Below are 12,542 nucleotides of genomic sequence, written 5' to 3'. Positions count from 1 at the left end.
GATGGAGTTACTCCTGAGGAACAGCAAGTTAAGAATTCTGCCACGAATCCTGCTTCTGAATTATGATTAGTCACTCATTTTATCTCTTCTTTTTCTGTGAGAGAGGAGAGATAGAGTTCTGCAAAAATGAGTCATATCACGATGTTTTTTAATCATATATATTTATACACACGCATATATATATATATATACACACACATCGGCTGGTTCGATCACTGTCAGAATACACGAACAATGACAAGAAACAACCCCTTTGCTTCCACCATCGTTGCCGTCCCAATCAAAGTCCCTGTGCAGCGGCTCGAGCAGTTCAGCACCAGTTAGGCCCGTTGGTGAGGTTCAGCTGCTGAACAGCCCTAATTGCATACAATATTACCTGAGATTTGAACGTAGTGAAGCTGCAGGGAGCTACCAGTGCCAGGCGGTGGTGATTCATTATAGCAAGCAAGGGTAGGCATGCACTTGCACCATTTGAAAAAGCTTTATAAAATTGTGGTGGCCACTCCGAACTATTGAGGACTGGAACTACATCTATCTCATCAAGAAAGTAAACATATATATTATTAACCATGGTTAACAGTTGAACAATTTAGCACGAATTTGTGGGATGATTTCCTCCTTTTCAAATCTATAGCATTTTTCTACCAGATTTCTTCAGCACGAAGAAAAGCATGAAAAGGACAAATGAAAGAAAATAGGTGAAAAGATAGTACATGTTATGGTGTGAGTTATCAGACGAGAGAGAGTACACCTACACTAGCTGTGAGACTGGAACATCAACTTCAGTATCCCACCCCTGGAAAATTATCATTAAGATGAAAAATAAGTAAAAACATGGTTTTTAATTTCCATATATTTGGCTGTATTGCATAAATAAGGCAGCATTACATTTCTACCGCAGCCTTCTGTGCAACTAGAAGTGAGCTCTATTGCTATATCTCCCTTAACTATACATTAAAAGAAGCATAACCTGAGACCCAAGAAACCCAAAGTCTTCTCATGTATTCTGTACAAGGAAGAATCTACGCATCTTGCAAACCAAAATTTGAGGTCCTCGACCAATTCTATTAACTGCATCAAAAATCTTCCATGCTCTTATTTTCATTTCATACATACGCTGATACATTTAGATCAGTCAATTTAGCTGCCTGGGCAAAGGGAACAAAACTCAACTTCTGCTGGCTAATGCCCTCCGCTTGTAACACTTGAAAAAAGTATTACTGTTTCTTCTGAATCCTTTATTAAAATTGTCATCGTCAAGCAAGCGCTCTCGACTGACTTCACTAAGACAATCCTGTTGGTCCACCTACAGAAAAGAAGCAAGTCAAACAATCTTGTTTTGGAGGAACAAAAAAAAAAACATGATCAGAAAAGTAAATACAGAACAATTATGGAATATTTGGTTTGTTCACAGGGAAAAATACCTTGACAACCATATCAACTGGACTATTGCTGCCATTTCCATTGGTACCTGCAGGACTGACAAAAAATTACAGTGGTCAGCTACACGATCAGTAACTCCACTTATATAAATAACGGACAGGATTCAAGAAAACAAAGACAATTTTATGTGATAAAGGCATAAAGAAAGCAGGCTCAATCAGATTCTGAAGGACTAGATACCACCATGATCAAGGTGCATTTCCCACTTGCTTTAGATGAACATCAAGAAACTCACACACACACCAAACTAGGAACAATGAGAATTTAATTAAAGATGAAGGAAACACTCCTGTGCTCACCAACTGCCTGGTATGCTGGTATAGGGTAGGAAATTTTGGTTTTTTGCTTTGGAGAGACTGGAATTTCTACACTCTGTGGTGTTAATAGGACCATTGTGTAGAATAGGAAGGAAAGAGTGGTGTGGGTTTTGGCCCTTTCGGGTCTGATATGGATTTCACCAAACTACCAGCTGGATGGTGCCCACCCAGCTCACAAGGTAGAGGGTAAAATGGGCTTAGGGTTGAGATGGATTTCTCCTATTCTATGGCCAACAAGCCTCAAGCAGCCAAGTCTAATGTAAAGGATAACAAACTAAGCAGGATTGTAAAAGACGGTCTGGGAAATATACCATTGACCACCCCACCACCTGTCCCCACTGTGGGGAAAAATTCCCCAGCCCCAGAATTTCCTTAGTTTGTAAGAGAATAAAATGCTTGATGCATGAGAACATCACACATGCAACTTCAATAAACCACTTACGTAAATTGTTGTGGATATCAACATTTATACATGATAATGAATGCATAAGATAATGACCCCTAAATGGAATTAAACTTTTCGGTAACTTTCTGTGGCCAAAATATGTCTAACTTTTTACCAGATGGGACTTCCATTAAATTAGTTGTTATGAGACCAGACACAATGATATGGGATTTGAGTTAAGAAGTACAAGAAGGGGTTTTTGCACATTCATTTTTTCTTTCATGTGAGTAAATAATTTAAAAGGAGATATTACCTTTTAATATCAGCATTAATTTTAAAATGCATGGTATGATATGGTGCACTACAAGCATCACCGGCAAAGCATGTTTACAATTGTGAAAATTTTCATTTCTTATACAGTGTTCCTGATTTCATCCCTCTTCAGTACTACAAAGAGATGAGAATTTAGAGAGAAAAAAATAAAGAATGAAATCAGAACATTGCTTTAATTGGGATTTGGCTCTTTGGTTCTCATAACTAGGGCCATGTCATTTAGATAAATTATCCAACCAATTCGACCACATTTACTTGGATTAGTATGACATAAAGAATCTCACATATGAGCAACTTCTAAATTGGTCATTTAATTTTCTTAACCTGTCTCTAAATTGGAGATACTAGGCACTGAGTTTGACTGTCCTTGTAGATGGCTATGCCTTGTGTATTGTAGTTTTGTTTTTCCATTTCATAAACAGAGGAAGTGAAAGTTTAGACATACACCACCAATCCTTGTTCCATGATTCTGCTCTCATCAATCTGCTCCAGTTGATATACTTCAGAGACCACACTTGGCACATCCAAATCACCATTTCTGCAGACAAGACCAACAGTCTTATTCTGGGTTCCTGCAAAATGGCATATTAGAGTAATTTTATGAAATATTTCCCTTTGTATAAGATACTTGAAGGGTTAAAAAAAGACCTCTTTCTGGGCTTGGTTCTGCTGGAGGGATCTCTGTTAGGAGTTTCTGGCACATGACAGTATCCCGGAAATCCAGGAAAGTATAATCCAAAAACTGCAACCTCTCAGAATCAGTCATCTTTGTAAACAGAAATGAAGTAGTCCATGCGTTCAGCACACTAGGCACTGCAGGCAAAATAAGCCTCTTTGTCTCATCAATTGTACTCCACTTCATGCTCCACCAATAAAATTTGGACAGCTAACCTTTTTCATTAAATGAGATATCTCATTAAATGAGACAACTAGCCTCTCTCATTAAAGTCAGATTTATTTCATTTAATGAGAGATGCTAGTTGTCCAAGTTTTATTGGTGGAGCATGAAGTGGAGCACAATTTATAAGACAGAAGATTTGGACTCCTTACGTAAATTGTTGTGGATATCAACATTTATACATGATAATGAATGCATAAGATAATGACCCCTAAATGGAATTAAACTTTTCGGTAACTTTCTGTGGCCAAAATATGTCTAACTTTTTACCAGATGGGACTTCCATTAAATTAGTTGTTATGAGACCAGACACAATGATATGGGATTTGAGTTAAGAAGTACAAGAAGGGGTTTTTGCACATTCATTTTTTCTTTCATGTGAGTAAATAATTTAAAAGGAGATATTACCTTTTAATATCAGCATTAATTTTAAAATGCATGGTATGATATGGTGCACTACAAGCATCATCGGCAAAGCATGTTTACAATTGTGAAAAATCTCATTTCTTATACAGTGTTCCTGATTTCATCCCTCTTCAGTACTACAAAGAGATGAGAATTTAGAGAGAAAAAAATAAAGAATGAAATCAGAACATTGCTTTAATTGGGATTTGGCTCTTTGGTTCTCATAACTAGGGCCATGTCATTTAGATAAATTATCCAACCAATTCGACCACATTTACTTGGATTAGTATGACATAAAGAATCTCACATATGAGCAACTTCTAAATTGGTCATTTAATTTTCTTAACCTGTCTCTAAATTGGAGATACTAGGCACTGAGTTTGACTGTCCTTGTAGATGGCTATGCCTTGTGTATTGTAGTTTTGTTTTTCCATTTCATAAACAGAGGAAGTGAAAGTTTAGACATACACCACCAATCCTTGTTCCATGATTCTGCTCTCATCAATCTGCTCCAGTTGATATACTTCAGAGACCACACTTGGCACATCCAAATCACCATTTCTGCAGACAAGACCAACAGTCTTATTCTGGGTTCCTGCAAAATGGCATATTAGAGTAATTTTATGAAATATTTCCCTTTGTATAAGATACTTGAAGGGTTAAAAAAAGACCTCTTTCTGGGCTTGGTTCTGCTGGAGGGATCTCTGTTAGGAGTTTCTGGCACATGACAGTATCCCGGAAATCCAGGAAAGTATAATCCAAAAACTGCAACCTCTCAGAATCAGTCATCTTTGTAAACAGAAATGAAGTAGTCCATGCGTTCAGCACACTAGGCACTGCAGGCAAAATAAGCCTCTCGACTCCTAATTCCATGAGTTTCTGAAGAAAAAAAGATGGAAAATAATAGTGAGAAATGACTAAATTTTTTTCAGCAACAAAAACTGAAGGAAGAAAAAGGTAAGGATTATTTTATTTTTCACTTGGATCAACCTTAACCCATTAACTGACCCCCTTCAGTGCACACACATGTTAGCACGCACATACACACAAAACCCAACAAAAAGGGCATAAACATCTCACCCTTTGGGATAATTTACAGAAATTGCCTGAGTCTGCAAAGTTAATATGCTATAAAAGTGGTTTGAAGGTTAAGAACATATTAGTTGACATTCTACATGATACAACCATCCATCCATCTAATTTCAATTTATAAAAATTATAAACCGGGAAAAGATGGAGCTGAAAAGAGCAAACATCTAAATTATAAAATATTAATCAATATAGCTGTACAATGGAAATCAGTAACCAACAAACACAAATCGCCACAAACAGATCAATACTAATGCTTAAACAAATTGAACCATAAAATTTCAAACAATGTTGTTTAAAAACAAGCAGTATGAGAGCTAACAATTACTTATAATAAGAGAGAACTAATATGTATATATTGATAATTAATAAGAAAGAACTAATACTTCTTCAACCAATCACTAAATCAGCAAGAAATTTTATATAAGCAAAAAGGGGTTCACCATGTTAACATTTCATTGGCCTCATTTTAAAGGATGGAAAATAATTGCTTAAACCACTGTTGCCTCATAATATTGATTATAAAGCCCAATCACAACCCTCCCCCCTCCAAACGAAAAAAGTATGCTACCTTTTCAAGCTCATTCATCAAGATGCGACACATTCCAAGTCGACGATATTGAAACCTGGTACCAACAAGAGGAATTTCTGCCACCTTCTCCCCATGGATCCTGGAACAGGAAAATAACAATTCAGAATATCATACTGAACAAAGCATAAACTAAAGGATTCTATGAAACTCACCTTACAGTAGCCACAGAAATCATTTCATCACTTCTCTCCAAAAGCACTGTATAGAACCCTCGGAAGTTCAAACGGTTAAGCTCTGACCTGAAAAGTTTCAGATCACAGAAACCATGATTCTGCACTTAAAAATAATATACTGTGTTTCTGAAAACTGGTTTCAGGAAAGGAGGTGATTTGTTTTGGGCGAGGGGGAAGCCATTGGAAGTGGCAGTTTTCAGATATTGGCATTTTGCTGTTGTAAATAACTGAAGTCCAGATTCAGTAATAAGAAAGGTATTCTCTCACAAGTCACAAGTTTTCATATGTACTTTTCACAAAGTTTATTATAAATGGAAATGATCCTAGAAGGGGTCACAGATTATGTAAATAAATATTTAGTATGAAATAGAATAATCATGCACAGCTTCCCAACATAAAGGAAAATTATGAACATAACAAAAACAGAAGAAAGAATTTCTTACCCTCTACTAAAAATAACATCTTCAACAAGATCTCTCCGGGTGCGAGACTCCTTAACAGGCTCAAAACACTCATGCATCACATCAAGAGCAATATTAAGTTTGCTGTAATTCTCTGTAAAAGCCTCAATATCATGATTATCAGATGTCATAGGCTTTAATAGTGTCCAAGTGAGATTGTCTACACCCACTGGAATTGGTTTACCTAAAATCTTGTGGAGTCCCAAAAATATCTGGAAGAATGAAATGTGCCAGATGTGAATTCTAACACAGTAAATCCAAGAAGCAAAATCATTAAAGTAAAGCCCATCATGCAAAATATACTAACTACATAAGCTACTAACCAAATGACATGAGCTTGCAATTAAAATCATACATGATTTGAATTCTATTGTCCTTCCTTACAAGTGAGAGCAGCCACTTATGCTCACTCAATTGGCTCACCCCAAACCTTTTCTTTTTATTATCATTGTATTTTCCCCCTTCTCGGATTACATTAATGACATCATGAACTTTGTTTTTTCAAGTGAAACCTGTAAATATAAATTGCAACCATGACCAAATAATTGCAAAGGAACCAAGACCTCTATTCCCCTACAACTTCATAAACTTTGTTCCACAGAGTGCCACCTTAGAAATGCATTTCTAACCAATAAACAAGAGTAGCAGAGGCCATGTGCAAAAATAAAGCAGGAGATAAATGTCAAATTCAAGAAAGAGCATATCAATTTAAATATGTTCTTTGATTTCTCTTAGCCTCTGTTGGCATATAAACAACTAGCATTTCCTAGAGAGTACAGAGTCAATTCAGTTCTGGCTTTTACATTTTTTCTTTTAAATTTACTTCTTCAAACCTATTAACAGAGACTTCTTGACCCTAGAAATTATTTTTGGTCGATTGGGTATGCAATGATTTAATTTTTTAAGATTTTCTGGTACTTGGACTAAAGCCAATCCAAATGTAAACTTATACTTCAAATTTCACATGAAAACAGAAAATAGTAACAGAAAGATAAAGAAAAAAAATGAAGTTTCCGCATCAAATTTGACATGCACTGCATATTTGTAAAAGAATCTGAGAGGCTAATTCATAGATCTAGAAAAAGTCTTTGTGAGTTTATATGAGCCACTAAAACCAAAAACATATGATGCAAAAGTTGTTCACAAGATTCAAATTTTTTATATGAATTAAAAAAGGAATAACAAAAAGGTTAAAAATAATAAATGCCAAAATCAACATTTGTTGATACAAATTATTATATTACAAAAAAAAGGGTTTAAGATACCTGTTCACACTTTTTGCAGCAAAACCAATTTTCTTCAGGAAAATTTTCCAACTTATCTGCTTCTCTATTTTTTAAGCAGCCAACGTGATCTACATCAAATTGACAAAAATCAGCATTAGAAACATGTCGAATATTCATTTACATAAACATAATATACAGGCAATCCTCAGAAAACGATCTACAGACAGATAAGAATAACCTACATTTATGCTCACACTGACTGCAAGTGAGAATGCTGTTATCAACTAGATCTGCATTGTTGCTTCTAAATTTCTTTTTCCCACAAATTCCACAGCAGCATGATGGGCAGAACCAGTCACCATCTGGGACATCCTACAGAAACAAGACAATTTCCAGGTTAACAAAAGAAATCAATGACCTCAATCATGCAATCCCTAAGATTTTTTTTTCTATTGCTAATTACACACAAAGTGAATGAGTCGTAAATCCACGAGTTCACCCTACACCTTACTCTTACAAAGGGAGGAAGTGCCATTTGAGCTAGAGCTCATTGGCCATAATCCCTAAGAAAAAAGATCTTTTTTTTCAATAGGTATAATTTTTTTGATATGTAAAAGAAAAAATCTTAAAGAGAGAGAAGTAAAAGAATTCAGACAACATTGTGGAATGTACTTAGAATTTAGATACACACACACCTTCAAACCAATGCAAATCTTATGGAATGCGGATGGACATTGATCACATAAAATCAATTCACCACCATAGTGACAAACAGTACAAATGTAATCATTCTCGCCTTGATGGCAATTGCCCTTCATTCTATCAGGCAGTTCTCCAGTGGAGCTCCCCATCTTATTATCACGTATTATTTGCATTTGACAATCCAACAAAGACCTTCCATCTTCCAGAAAAATACTAAGAGCTGGTCTTTGGCACTTGCTGCCAGCATGAATTCCAAAGCCAGGAAGAGTAAACACCATTTGACAACAGCTGCACTTTATCCCATCACGAGTAATCCGCCCTTCTTTCATTAGTTTCTTTTTCTTTCTGCTACGGTAATTTACTTTTGCCCTTGGCAATACCACATTGTTGTCTATCAACCAAGAGAGTATAGTTCGACGAGTCTGGTGTGAGGTACTAGGAGGAACCACCTTCTGTATTCTTTTGCTTGATCGTAGCACACGGGTAAGGCGACTACTTTCCAGATCATCTCTTAATTTTATCAATGCTCTAGAAACCTTTCTTCTTTTTAACTTTGGGAGGCTGGCATTTTGATCCTCTGAATTCAGATTTTCATCACCTATGAATCCAATTGCTGAGCCATCTTTCATAGCTTTTAAGTTGCGTTGTGTTCGAAGAGACTGGGGTGCAAGGTGAAAAAAGTCACCCTTTCGATTTACACAAATTTTTCTTATCCCCTGAACTTTTTCAATTGACTGTGATAAACTGGAAGACTCTCTGGACCCCCTTCTGGATGGTGCATTACTTGCTGCCGAAGATGATTTATCACTACCTAATTGTCCTTCATCTTCCTCAATTGCGTGTGTGCTTTGAATTGATCCACAGTCAGAAGCAACACTTTCAGGAGTTCCTTCATCCAGACAACATTTGCATGCTGATCGAAGTGAACAATATGTCCTTCTTCTTGGCGAAATGTAGCGCATCTCAGGCTTCCCTCTTGTATATGAGTACCGCATCTGCCACCCCACTGCAGAGAGGTGCTTCCGTGCCTTTTCTATCAACATTTTAGATCTCTTATCTAGTGGATGCATATAATAGTCCACAACAGCTTGAGGACAAAATTCTGGTTTTACTCTAAATACATCAGACTCAGAAGACATCACAGTTTGATGACAATAATCAGGATCCTGATTTTCTTCTTTTTGTTCTAGAAGCAGAGTTGAAGATGGATCACCGGGTAAAACATACACACTTTTCTGATTATCTGTGATTGAAGAAATCATCCCTGTGGTGGATCCGATCATATACTGACAGACCTGACGAAGTGAATAATAAAATTTACCATCAGGTGAGGTATACCGTAGTCTAAGTGTGTGCCCATCTCTCCATGACTCAATTTTCCAGCCCAGGTATGAAAGATGCTGCCGCAGATTACTAATTAAAGAATTCCTAGATATTCCACTATTCGTACTCCCAAGTGCATAATCAGTAACAGCATCCGGGTAGAATGCAGCTCCAGGAAGTATATCAGAGCCAACAGGTAGCCAATTTGCAGTTTTTCTGCCTGTCAAACATTTGGGCTTCCCATTGATCTTATTGGAAATGACAGTAGAATCTTCACTGAAGGTCATAGAATTGGTGCTAGAAATTCCATCTGGATTAGAAGGTAAAACAGACGAAGACTCAGCTACCAAACACAATGCTTTACCATGGCAGGGTACATCTGAGTCTGCCAAAATATTCGTACCTGACCCATTAATGTCCAAAGTAGAAATTAATTCATCTGTAGCACATTTCTCTTCATCAACCAACAAATCACTACACACTGAGTTCTCGACAGGGACAATCGCGAGAGAGTTGGCCAAATCTGCTCCAGGGCTAATATCAACATTAACGGCAGTTCTAGCTGACTCCAATACACCATTGGTTTCTTGAAACAAGCCCCCAGAACAAACCAAAACCTGAAATACATCTTTTATAATGATATTTAGGTTCTCATTAATGACTTCCAACACCAACTCTTTCCACAAATCTTTCCTCATACAGGTCCACTCCTTAATCTTCTCAAAACCATTTTTATCCCGCAAGTCATACCAAATTTGCTTCACAGAAACACCAAGGTACCCCCCCTCCTGCTCATATTCTTCAATCAACTCAAGAAATAACCAAGTCCCGCGGCGCTGCCAATTCTCTGTAACCTCATTCCACTCATGAGTAATTCTCAACATGTTAATCCTCATCTCCAATTCATCACCCAAATCTGGGAAGAAAATCCTCCTTGTATGTGAACCATCATCGTGATCAAAAATCACACCTTCCCACCAAGCCTCCTGGTAAAACACATCCACACACAATCCATAGGGAAGGCCAAATTTTTTAAACTCAACAATAGGTGGCAAAGGCCTTATACACCCACGATAAGTACAGTTCTCATTGGCAAAACCAATGCCATCCAATACAGGTGAAACAGGCACATCAGCCTCAAAATTTTTAGACCCATCATCCTGTAGGATGTTCTCGTATTTGACACGACGACCTTGACTATAACATGCAATGACAGTGGCAGAGTGCCAAGAGCCCTGAAACCCATCTTCCTCACTCCTTACCTGCAAAAGTTCATAACTTTTTAACACATAAAACTAGGATTTTCCCAACCAACACATAGCCATGCAAATAATGATGAGTGCGTGGCTCAACAACTAATTGATCACTAAAATTAGAAAAAGTATCATTAAACAAACACCCCCAAAGCTAAAGTCTTTGTTACCCAATGCAGAACCCCAATCCAAGGATTACATAAATACCAAACAGAGCACAAACTAGCTATACATGGACAATAATAGTAAAAAGAAACAACTACAGTGTACAATGTAGCCACAATCAATAATATAGCATTCAAGGGAACTCAGCATTAAACCCAAATTCATCAACAAACACCTAAACCGAGCTAAGAATATAATCAAATAAACGATACACAAAAACCATAATCAATTACTACTGAAAACTCATTTGGGTATCCATAAAAAACAAAAACAACAAACACCCAAAAGAAAAGAGACCGACAAAAATCACAATCCATGTATTGCAAACAAAAATCAATCAAGAAAAAAAGGCATTGATGAAGGTAAAACAAAAGCGGCATTGTATGACCTCTACTCTTTGACCAACAAAAAGCTTTCTTTTGGTGGCAAATGTTCTCTTTCGCTTTCTCTTTCGACCAGCCGCCGGCATTGCCATTGAAACAGTGCTCCAATCAGTGAAGGAGGAGAAGATGAATAGGGTACAGAGAGAAAAATCCGGAGAGTAATAAAAGGAAAATTGTGTTTCACAAAGTAACAGACGCTTCTATTGGGCGTAGCTTGGTCACCAAGAAAGATATATATTTATATTGATATATATATATATATACACACTCACAACACAAACAGAATCGCTACTCTTCAGTCTACTCTCACAGATATTATATGTTTTACTTATAGGCCTTTTCATATGGATTGGAAAAAGGAAAATATATGTACCGTGGGCCCAATATTGTATTATTTTATTTATGTGATGTTGTACGTCAAAAAAGGTTTGGAGTCTTTACAGTAACGATGTTTTAAATATGGGAGTATAATAGTTGTTAATACAATTATGAAGGCTTAAATGAGACTTAAAAACACTACTACAATGTCAGTCTTCTCTCTCCTCTTCTTTCCTCTTTTTTTTTTTTGGAGAGCAGACTTGAATGTCAGTCAATTTGTCGATGTGAGGAGACAGGAGAATAATTCTTTGATAATGGAATTTTGATCGTATTGATTTATTGAGTATCGAGGTAGATTTTTTTTCAAGCGTGTACAATCAGAGATACACTTTGCTCTTATTTTTCATTTGGTATGTGATATTATTTACATGTTATTTAGGGAAAATCTTTTAGGTTGGATTTTATTTAGAAATTTTTTTTTTCTTTTAAGAATCTTATTTATTGAAAGTAAGTTAAAGATTCGACTATGACACTGTCAAAAATCCTCACATTCTCTTTTATTTTTATTCGAATGGATGCCATGTGATAAATAAAACATCTAAAGGTTTTTCTTTTTAATTCGATAGTTATAATTAGGGAGAAAAAATTTGAACTTTGACTTTTTTGGAAATATCATAAGGTACCAGCTAGTTGAGCTACAAAGTTTTTAACAAACATCTAAAGCTTTGTTTGGGAGTCCATAAGAGAATGGAATGAAATGACCATAGAGCAATGGAAAGTAATGGAATATATTTAAGAAAGACAAAGGAATGGAATATAATAGAGTTAAGTAACATTATTTGGATGTTTTAAAATAAAAGAATGCAAATTAATGGAATGTAAGTAACATTGTTTAAGAGTAATATAGAGGGAAATGAATGAAATCATTTTATGATAATATTACTATTAAACCCCTATTTTAAAATAAACGGCCGAATATATACGGCTACTTTGGGAGTTTTATTAAAAAATTCATTAAATTTCATTTCATTTCCTCCAATTCATCTCAATTTCAAGGCAGAATGAAAATTTGAAAT

The 12,542-nt window shown here is 36.2% G+C and overlaps 2 protein-coding genes across 2 annotated transcripts; both read right to left on the bottom strand.

The window, feature by feature from the left end:
- Positions 1 to 776: 776 nt before the first annotated feature.
- LOC136063032 (uncharacterized) lies at positions 777 to 3,306 on the bottom strand. Its single transcript, XM_065762894.1, has 4 exons — positions 3,127 to 3,306; positions 2,924 to 3,050; positions 1,425 to 1,479; positions 777 to 1,306 (listed from the first exon to the last, which is right to left on the bottom strand). The coding sequence occupies exons 1-4, from the start codon at positions 3,242 to 3,244 to the stop codon at positions 1,169 to 1,171; spliced, it is 438 nt and encodes a 145-aa protein (XP_065618966.1). The 5' UTR covers positions 3,245 to 3,306; the 3' UTR covers positions 777 to 1,168.
- Positions 3,307 to 3,339: 33 nt separating this feature from the next.
- LOC112030115 (uncharacterized) lies at positions 3,340 to 11,445 on the bottom strand. Its single transcript, XM_024062799.2, has 9 exons — positions 11,154 to 11,445; positions 8,018 to 10,609; positions 7,565 to 7,694; positions 7,362 to 7,450; positions 6,079 to 6,308; positions 5,615 to 5,701; positions 5,442 to 5,541; positions 4,453 to 4,660; positions 3,340 to 4,376 (listed from the first exon to the last, which is right to left on the bottom strand). The coding sequence occupies exons 1-9, from the start codon at positions 11,238 to 11,240 to the stop codon at positions 4,240 to 4,242; spliced, it is 3,660 nt and encodes a 1,219-aa protein (XP_023918567.2). The 5' UTR covers positions 11,241 to 11,445; the 3' UTR covers positions 3,340 to 4,239.
- Between the last annotated feature and the right edge of the window lie 1,097 nt (positions 11,446 to 12,542).

This window comes from Quercus suber, unplaced genomic scaffold, assembly GCF_002906115.3.
Source record: "Quercus suber isolate HL8 unplaced genomic scaffold, Cork oak 2.0 scaffold_479, whole genome shotgun sequence".
In the NCBI taxonomy this organism is placed as follows: domain Eukaryota; kingdom Viridiplantae; phylum Streptophyta; class Magnoliopsida; order Fagales; family Fagaceae; genus Quercus; species Quercus suber.
This window is presented reverse-complemented; position numbering and strand designations above follow the sequence as displayed.

Bases quoted from the DNA above. Each gene is read 5' to 3' on its own strand.
- LOC112030115 (XM_024062799.2), bottom strand. From the start codon at position 11,240: ATGGCAATGCCGGCGGCTGGTCGAAAGAGAAAGCGAAAGAGAACATTT. The intron at 10,610-11,153 runs GTCATACAATGC...GAACTTTTGCAG, and splicing joins TTGTTGGTCAAAGAGTAGAG to GTAAGGAGTGAGGAAGATGG. The intron at 7,451-7,564 runs GTAGGTTATTCT...AATTTGATGTAG, and splicing joins CAGTCAGTGTGAGCATAAAT to ATCACGTTGGCTGCTTAAAA.
- LOC136063032 (XM_065762894.1), bottom strand. From the start codon at position 3,244: ATGACTGATTCTGAGAGGTTGCAGTTTTTGGATTATACTTTCCTGGAT. The intron at 3,051-3,126 runs GTCTTTTTTTAA...GCCATTTTGCAG, and splicing joins AGAACCAAGCCCAGAAAGAG to GAACCCAGAATAAGACTGTT. The intron at 1,307-1,424 runs GTATTTTTCCCT...TCTTTTCTGTAG, and splicing joins CAGTTGATATGGTTGTCAAG to GTGGACCAACAGGATTGTCT.